Below are 8,081 nucleotides of genomic sequence, written 5' to 3' on the forward strand. Positions count from 1 at the left end.
TTCCAAACCCCTTGGAACGAACTTTCAAGTCTTTTATTGATGAATGAGTTGTTGGTTATTTTTACTCTTCTGTTTATGACATGGTATTCCATAGGAAAACGTGAGCCTGTTCACAGCACTGTGTGCTCCAGGTCAGTTCTGCATTTGGATATGTCTTTAGCCACTCTGAGGTAAAGGGTTTTATTTTATAAACACTTAATTTATAAACACTTAATAAATGAGTAAATCTGTCTTAACCACCACCACCAACAAGAGAACAGCAAAATAACAACAACGATTAATATTGTAATAATAATTATAATAATAGTACAAACAACACATACAAACTTCTATAAAAAGTTTCAATTTGAGATTTGTTTTATAATGCCACCTTTTCCCCATGAAACAGATATTTAAAGCACCTGTCATACATCTGCGGTGAAGTTTCGACTTTCATTGAAGCGTTAAAGAATATTCTTTTAACCAACTCCGCTGGTAAAAGGCCCATTGAAAAATGTCTGATGCACTGCGACAGCCAGGCGATGGATAGAGTTTCACATTCTATATTTACGTCCTCGAACTTGTGTCGCTGAGCTATATAAACGGCAACGACAAAGTCTTACTGTCAATAAGCTGGACATTCGCAGTTAGGCCTACCGCAACATGATGGACCTTTTTGAGACCAATACTTATTTCTTTAACGATCTGCGTTATCTGGAGGGGGACCACGGTACCTTACAGCACTTGGATATACCAGCGGTTTCTCCTCTGTACCAAGGGAACGGCAGCCCCGCGTCCCCAGGGCCGGAGCCAGCCCTCACCGAGCAGGGCTGCGACAGCAGCGGAGAGGAGCACGTCCCCGCACCGCCGGGGCTACGGTCCCACTGCGAAGGCCAGTGCCTCCTCTGGGCGTGTAAAGTTTGCAAGAGGAAGTCTGCCCCGACCGACAGACGGAAGGCTGCCACGCTGCGGGAGAGAAGGCGACTCAAAAAGATCAACGAAGCGTTTGATGCTCTAAAGAAAAAGACGGTTCCAAATCCGACCCAGAGGCTACCCAAGGTGGAGATTTTACGCAGCGCCATCAGTTATATAGAGAAACTGCAGGACCTGTTGCGCAGCCTGGACGATAACAGTGCTTATAACGGCAAAGACCACGGCGTAAGCGCTAGCTGATATGCGCTTGTGTTTGTCTGTCCGTCACCTGGACCTGCCAGATTTAAACAGATTTTTTTTCCCCCGAAAATACCGATCACTTAATAATACATTGAGGTGTGATGAAATATTGTTATTTGTCTGTTTAGGTGGGTAACAGTGAGTATCACTGGAAAAAGACCTGTCAAAACTATCAGGGAAACGCAGATCATTCCAAGATGCCACAGTTGGCGCATCAAAGAGGTTTGTCGCAACTGACATTATAGATTCACTTTCTTCTTTTTAAAGTTAGCGTTCATAAAGTTGTCACATAATCACGAGTCGGACGACGGGGATCCATATAAAAGCAGGCGCATTTCTTTCCTGTACGGAACAGTAGAGATTCATTCTGTTGTCGGCCTTTTTTTTAGGATCCGCAGCGGAGTCGTTGGCTTCCAGTAGCCTCCGTCGCCTCTCCTCCATAGTGGCCAGCATTTCCACGGCGGAGACGCGAGCGCACGGCCCCGAGGAGAGCGCAGGGAAATGAGCCGCAGTCTGTGCGTCCGGAGTCTCACATCTCCACATCTCTTCATTTCCACACGCGTGTAGGCCTAGTACGCATAAAACATTCAGATTTTTATTCATGACATTTTTTGACCATTTTATGTAGAGCTGCACGTGATCAGGTATAGGGTCATTTTTTTTTAATTCAATATGTCCATGTAAATATACTGTAATATATTGATATTAAATTATTTTGTATTTATGAATAAAGTGATATTAAAAGAAAAGTATTTTGAGAGCACTTAATTATATAGAAATACAATATCTAACAATAATCAGCAAATACTATTTGAAGTATGTTCAGTATAGTTTTACCTTTTTTCTTTTTTAAAAGTTTAATTTACCGTTGGTTAATTGATGAATTACCATGGCTTACTGTAGCACCATGACCGTGACCTCACCAAAACACACAGCTCAAGAGCTTTATATTCAGATTTGACAGCCAATATTATTAATAATAATTAGACGTGCTTGTGAGTTTCCTTCTTTCTTTTTTGTTTCTTTCATTCTTATTTAACGATGGCTTGTTTGCATATCAAATCTGGTGAACTACTTTTCATGGTTTTTGTGAAATATGAAAATCCTTAAGCTTGGCTTTATTTTAAAATTTATTTAAAAAATATCCGTGCATCCTGAGTAAAGATTGGGGATTCCCCTAACAGTCCTGCTGCTGGGGTTGGTTTTATACACCCTCTTCACTCTAAATAATATACAGCTATACACCGAGCTCATGTTCACCTTGTAATCTGTCAGCCAATAGGCACTTTAGTTCTGTGTGGGGAACAGGTCAAAGGTTATAATGTGAACTGAAATGTTTTGTCAGTGGTATGTTTGTGCCGTATTGTTTTCCTGATTAAAATGTAAGGGTCCAGTATAATCAGTTCTAATATACACTTTTGCATGCAGTAAGCCTGACACTTTTTTGTATGACTCTTTTGTGTTGGAATAGTGTCTTGTGGTAGGTTACAAACTCAAATAAAACTTACCTACATCTGTCTTCAAGCATGGACTGAAGACCACATTAATGTGATTAATCACTATTGCTAATCCTTCACTTACTTATATACATACATACATATAGATACATACATACATACTCACAGACACACACATATGCATTTCTGTGTTTATTTTCCTTGTGTATTTTCTCTTTGACAGGATTATAGCTTAATGGTCTCCTTAAACTCTGGCCTAATCTATTATCATAAGTAGTTCCTCGATGGAGCACAACAGTATGTTGCTCTGAACAAGTGTCTGCTATATGCATAATATAAATGTAAATCTGGTAGTGTTAGGCTAGGACACAGGGACACAATATTCCACTAGTATGTTATGGAAATGTACTCATTAACCTTTTAAATAAAAAAGACCTCATCTATCTCCCTCTGAAATGTATCAGTGTGAGAACAGTGTCAAACAGGACAGGACCCAAAATAGTCCAGGTCCTGCTCACAGCCCTCCAGCTGCCAGGGCCGGACTCTGGACATGGTAAATTTAGCCTCAGCTTCGAATTTAGCACATGATCAGGGCTGAAAGGTTGGTCAGGGGAAAATGTTGCAAAGCTTTGAGCCAAAGCTCATGTACTAGGAGAGGGTGTAATTATTTTCCATGCGGGCGACGTAGGGCTGTATGCAGCCAGGCTGAGCCTGTCATGCTGTATCTGTTTTATTTTGTCATATATGTGATTTGTTTATGTGCACTGGTTTCCTCCTTATGCCTTTGCCCATTACAATTTGCCCCATCTATAGCTTGTTCTAGGTCTCTCTCTGTCTCACTCGCTTTCTCTCTCTCACACACACACACACACACACACACACACACACACACACACACACACACACACACACACACACACACACACACACACACACACACATATACACTTGTACATGACTCAGAACAACCAGTGACTCATACACCTAGGAATATAACAGTCAGGGATACACATCCTAATGAAGAACATCATATACAAAATCACAAATATTACTGGAATATTTTTAGTGCTGTGTGCATTAGGCCAGGTCATCTGGTCACACTCTTATCCAGAGTGACTTAAAACTTCAATCATGTTACAGAGGTAGGCGAATGTAGTGTTAGGAGTCTTGCCCAAGGAATCTTATTAGTATAGCATGGATAGGAGAGGTAGCACTGTAAACCACTAAACTATATCAATCACTTCAGGACTATCTTAAGTTCCCTAATATTTTATAAGCATAACTGGCCATTAAAAATGAGAAAAAATATATTCAATTGATCAAAGTCTTTCCATCCTATAAATAGAAAAACAACGGTATTTTGAGAAAAACAATGTCTCTGTACCCACCAGCTGGGGGACAGACAGTCCTTGCACATAGAAAAAAAAACCCCTGAAAAGTGAACAGAGAACCTGAGTTCTGTATGCTAAGAACAGAGAACCTGAGTTATGTATGCTGAGAACAGAGATCCTGAGTTCTGTATACAAAGAACAGAGAACCTGAGTTCTGTATGCTGAGAACAGAGAACCTGAGTTCTGTATGCTGAGAACAGAGAACCTGAGTTATGTATGCTGAGAACAGAGAACCTGAGTTCTGTATGCTAAGAACAGAGAACCTGAGTTATGTATGCTGAGAACAGAGACTCTGAGTTCTGTATACTGAGAACAGAGACCCTGAGTTCTGTATACCGAGAACAGAGAACCTGAGTTCTGTATACTGAGAACAGAGAACCTGAGTTATGTATACCAAGAACAGAGACCCTGAGTTATGTATGCTGAGAACAGAGACCCTGAGTTCTGTATACCGAGAACAGAGAACTTGAGTTCTGTATACTGAGAACAAAGAACCTGAGTTATGTATGCTGAGAACAGAGACCCTGAGTTCTGTATGCTAAGAACAGAGACCCTGAGTTCTGTATACCAAGAACAGAGACCCTGAGTTCTGTATGCTGAGAACAGAGACCCTGAGTTCTGCATACCAAGAACAGAGAACCTGAGTTCTGTATGCTGAGAACAGAGATCCTGAGTTCTGTGTATCAAGAACAGAGACTCTGAGTTCTGTATGCTGAGAACAGAGATCCTGAGTTCTGTGTATCAAGAACAGAGACCCTGAGTTCTGTATGCTGAGAACAGAGACTCTGAGTTCTGTATACCAAGAACAGAGACTCTGAGTTCTGTATGCTGAGAACAGAAATCCTGAGTTCTGTGTATCAAGAACAGAGACCCTGAGTTCTGTATGCTGAGAACAGAATAATCAAAGTGGCACTCTCTTTCTTCTCGCGTCTGACTGAGTGCTCATTGGGATGACGCTTGATAAGCTGTGTCATATTGAGACTGGAGCACTTCAAAAGAGTCTCTCATTTTTCTCCTCTGATGCCCTGGAGTTTAGAGGGCCAGACTGAAATCAGATAGCTGTTTCTTCACTGTCGGTTTAATGGGGTCTGGGCTGAGGATTGGGTGTGATTTTATGGGGCTCCATCCCACAATGCCAGGCTCCCTCCCTGCGTTTAGACACGCAAAAGATCTTACTTTTTACTTTTATTCTGGATAATATCATGGGTTTGCAATGACAAAAGTAGTGATATACAACCTGATGAATTATCATTTATCACCTAAAAGAAGATTTGATGTGTTAGTTTAGTTGGATAATCAAACCCTTACTTTGATATTCTGTATGAGATTTTTTAAACAAACCTCTTAAGAAGTCTAGTTGAAAAATGCCTAATGTACCCCAGAATGTCAGTCTGTTGTTATCAGAGATGCAGCTACTTGTCCTGACTAGATATAAACCACTCCTCATTGGTTTTTAAAATTCATCTTCACTGTGTTGGAGAGATCGATTGATAATGACGATGAAAAAAACGATAGACTATCTTTATTGCCCTCGCACAAACAAAACAAAACTGGAGTCTGCAAGTACCTTTCGAGGGTGCTATGGGAATAATATAATATTTTAATTCAAAAATATAGATATAAACAAACCACTGAGCAGTTGTAGCAAAATATGCGTAATTTCCAAGGATTAGTGGTTTTGTATAGGAGGAGGAGAATGGCTGTTTACGGGCCTTTCCTCGTGTATCCTGCCAACTCTAAGCTTCAGCGGACTTGGCAGGTCACTTCCTTTCTCTGCCAAGCAAGTGTTGTTGCCAATCATAAACTGGGATGGTGTAATTGAATATGATACCAATAGCTGCAAAAGAGGATTTGGTAGGAAGAGAAAGGGGTCAAAAAGAGGTAATGAATATTTCTCTCTTATTATACTCAAACAACGTGATATTTCGCCGTGTTTTGAATGCAATGCAGATGCTGACTGTTTGTAGTGCAGGCATGTCTCCCAAGCTTGTCTATATAAAAAAAATGTACCCCTTCACAGCCCTCAATCAGTCAAGAACACAGATAGGACCTTGCACTGTAAACATACTTTGTAGATATAAAATTAAACCTCTCAAATCAAATTAATCATTAAGTTGCTTGTTGTTGCGTGGTCCCATTCCTCGGTTTTATTTATCAGCCTTGATTTTCTGAGATATAGGGCAGGCCTTCACAATGCCCTTGATGTTCCCGAGGTGTGGCGTCTGTAAAAAGAATTACATACAAGGTGACTTATGGCTTGTGTCCGCATGGCGAGAAAGTATGAAACCTTACTGCGGACGAAAAAAAATAACAGCATAACCAAGAGTAAGAGGCAAGAAATTAGACATTTTGTCGCCATTTTAGTCACCTTTTTATCCAGCAAGCACTCTATAAACAATTCAAAACGTTTCCAGTAAAAAACTTTTGTTCTTGGTGTTGTATGAACTCTACAGAGCCTCTTATGTCCTACGGTTATGTCTGCGGTTCCTGACCCCTGACTGCAGCCCCCCAGTGAAAACAAACTCCGCGGTCCCCAGGAGACGACAGCAACTTTGCAAGCCACAGCACAGGTTTGTTAGCTCACTCAGCACACACACTCCAAGGACCGATGCGCTTTCAACATGTGCTTACGCAATCTTAGACTGGGTTATCGTTGCCTGGCAGCTTTTCTCGTTGTCGGTGTTGTTCGCAGCCAGTCGCCTTTGATCTCGACGCGAGCTAAAGAGGACTGTCCCCTGTCGATGCTTTCTTCAGCTGTGCGCTGCGCAAACTACTGCGCCAATTCAGCGGCGGCTACTGCCCGTGTTTTCTTAGGTGCGCGCCGTTCCCAGAGATTGCGCTGGCCAAACGGTTTTAACACGTCGTGAGAAATATCCGCATTGTATCCTTACGAGCTGTCATTTATCATTTGTAACCTTCTAAAACGAGCTTTTCCAAAATGTTGTTTGTCACGTCTTGCACAGTTGGCGCTACACTTAGTTGCGTTTGATTTTACGCATGATTGTGAATGACCAGTGAACCAAGTTACTGATGTTTGCCAGCCGACTCGGACACCTCCATGGCTAGTGGCAGACTTTAGCCACCAGTGCGAAGTCTGAAACGCTATACCTCTCTGTGCAGCTGGGCCGCATCTGCAACACGGCTTTTTTTTTTTTTTTTTTTTTTTGTGGTTGTTTTTTTGTTTCAGCCGTAAAATTAGCTCTCATGGAGGGTTTCTTTTGATTTATAACAGAGAAACTATAAATAAACAAAATGTATTTCTTCTCTTTTGAAATTCAATAATTTGTTTATTGTAAAATTCTGACATCTTAAAAACAAATGCAATACATCAATCGAGAATATAAAATAGAAATAAGGAATGTAAAATGGTTAGAAACATTATTTAACTTTTAAAAGATTTTGAAATATGATTCCAAAATATTTTATGCCAACTGGGCTGTACAATTGATTTGTCACAATTAAGAAGGAAATAATTAATGTTTTTTTAAAAAGTGCTTTTTTTTTTTGCTCTTAGTGCTGACAGTTCCCTCTTGCAAGGCCCATCGCATTGGGAAACTGTTCAGATGAATGAGAAACCACTCCTCCATGCAGATGTGGGAATCCCAGCAGGGTGTAGGGGCCGAGGGAGTGGGCTGCAGAGTAGGGGGGGGGTTGAGCTCACCCTGCTCCCTGGGCCAATGGGGCATGGTCATCAGGGCTGGCCAATGTGGGCCCAGGCCTGTGCACAGGCTCCTATAAGAGGGGGTCGTATGGCAGAAGCCTTTTCACAATACTGCAAGGTCACCACCTTCAGCAGCCAGGTCCTTCTCTCCCCGCACTCTCTCAGACCATCATGGACATCTTCTCTCCAAGCCAGGCCTTCTACGACGGGGCCCGCGCCCCCTCGCCCGAGACGCTGGAGTTCGGCCCCTCGGCAGAGCTGGCTGGATCGGAGGAAGACGAGCACGTCCGTGCGCCCGACGGCCTCCACCAGCCGGGCCACTGCCTGCAGTGGGCATGCAAAGCATGCAAACGCAAAGCCAGCACCGTGGACAGGCGGCGGGCGGCCACCATGCGGGAGAGGCGCAGGCTGAAGAAGGTG

The 8,081-nt window shown here is 42.2% G+C and overlaps 2 protein-coding genes across 2 annotated transcripts in view; both read left to right on the plus strand.

Moving 5' to 3' along the window:
- Positions 1 to 441: 441 nt before the first annotated feature.
- Positions 442 to 2,676, plus strand: myf6 (myogenic factor 6). The gene is made up of 3 exons (XM_027018524.2): positions 442 to 1,137; positions 1,281 to 1,374; positions 1,542 to 2,676. The coding sequence occupies exons 1-3, from the start codon at positions 643 to 645 to the stop codon at positions 1,655 to 1,657; spliced, it is 705 nt and encodes a 234-aa protein (XP_026874325.2). The 5' UTR covers positions 442 to 642; the 3' UTR covers positions 1,658 to 2,676.
- A 5,008-nt stretch (positions 2,677 to 7,684) lies between these two features.
- myf5 (myogenic factor 5) overlaps positions 7,685 to 8,081 on the plus strand; it is a 3,060-nt gene continuing 2,663 nt past the window's right edge. The window contains exon 1 of the mRNA XM_027018523.2: positions 7,685 to 8,081. This exon is cut by the window's right edge and continues 204 nt beyond it. Coding sequence (XP_026874324.2) covers positions 7,833 to 8,081 — 249 coding nt within the window. The 5' untranslated portion in view covers positions 7,685 to 7,832.

Source organism: Electrophorus electricus, chromosome 7 (genome assembly GCF_013358815.1).
Source record: "Electrophorus electricus isolate fEleEle1 chromosome 7, fEleEle1.pri, whole genome shotgun sequence".
Lineage (NCBI taxonomy): Eukaryota > Metazoa > Chordata > Actinopteri > Gymnotiformes > Gymnotidae > Electrophorus > Electrophorus electricus.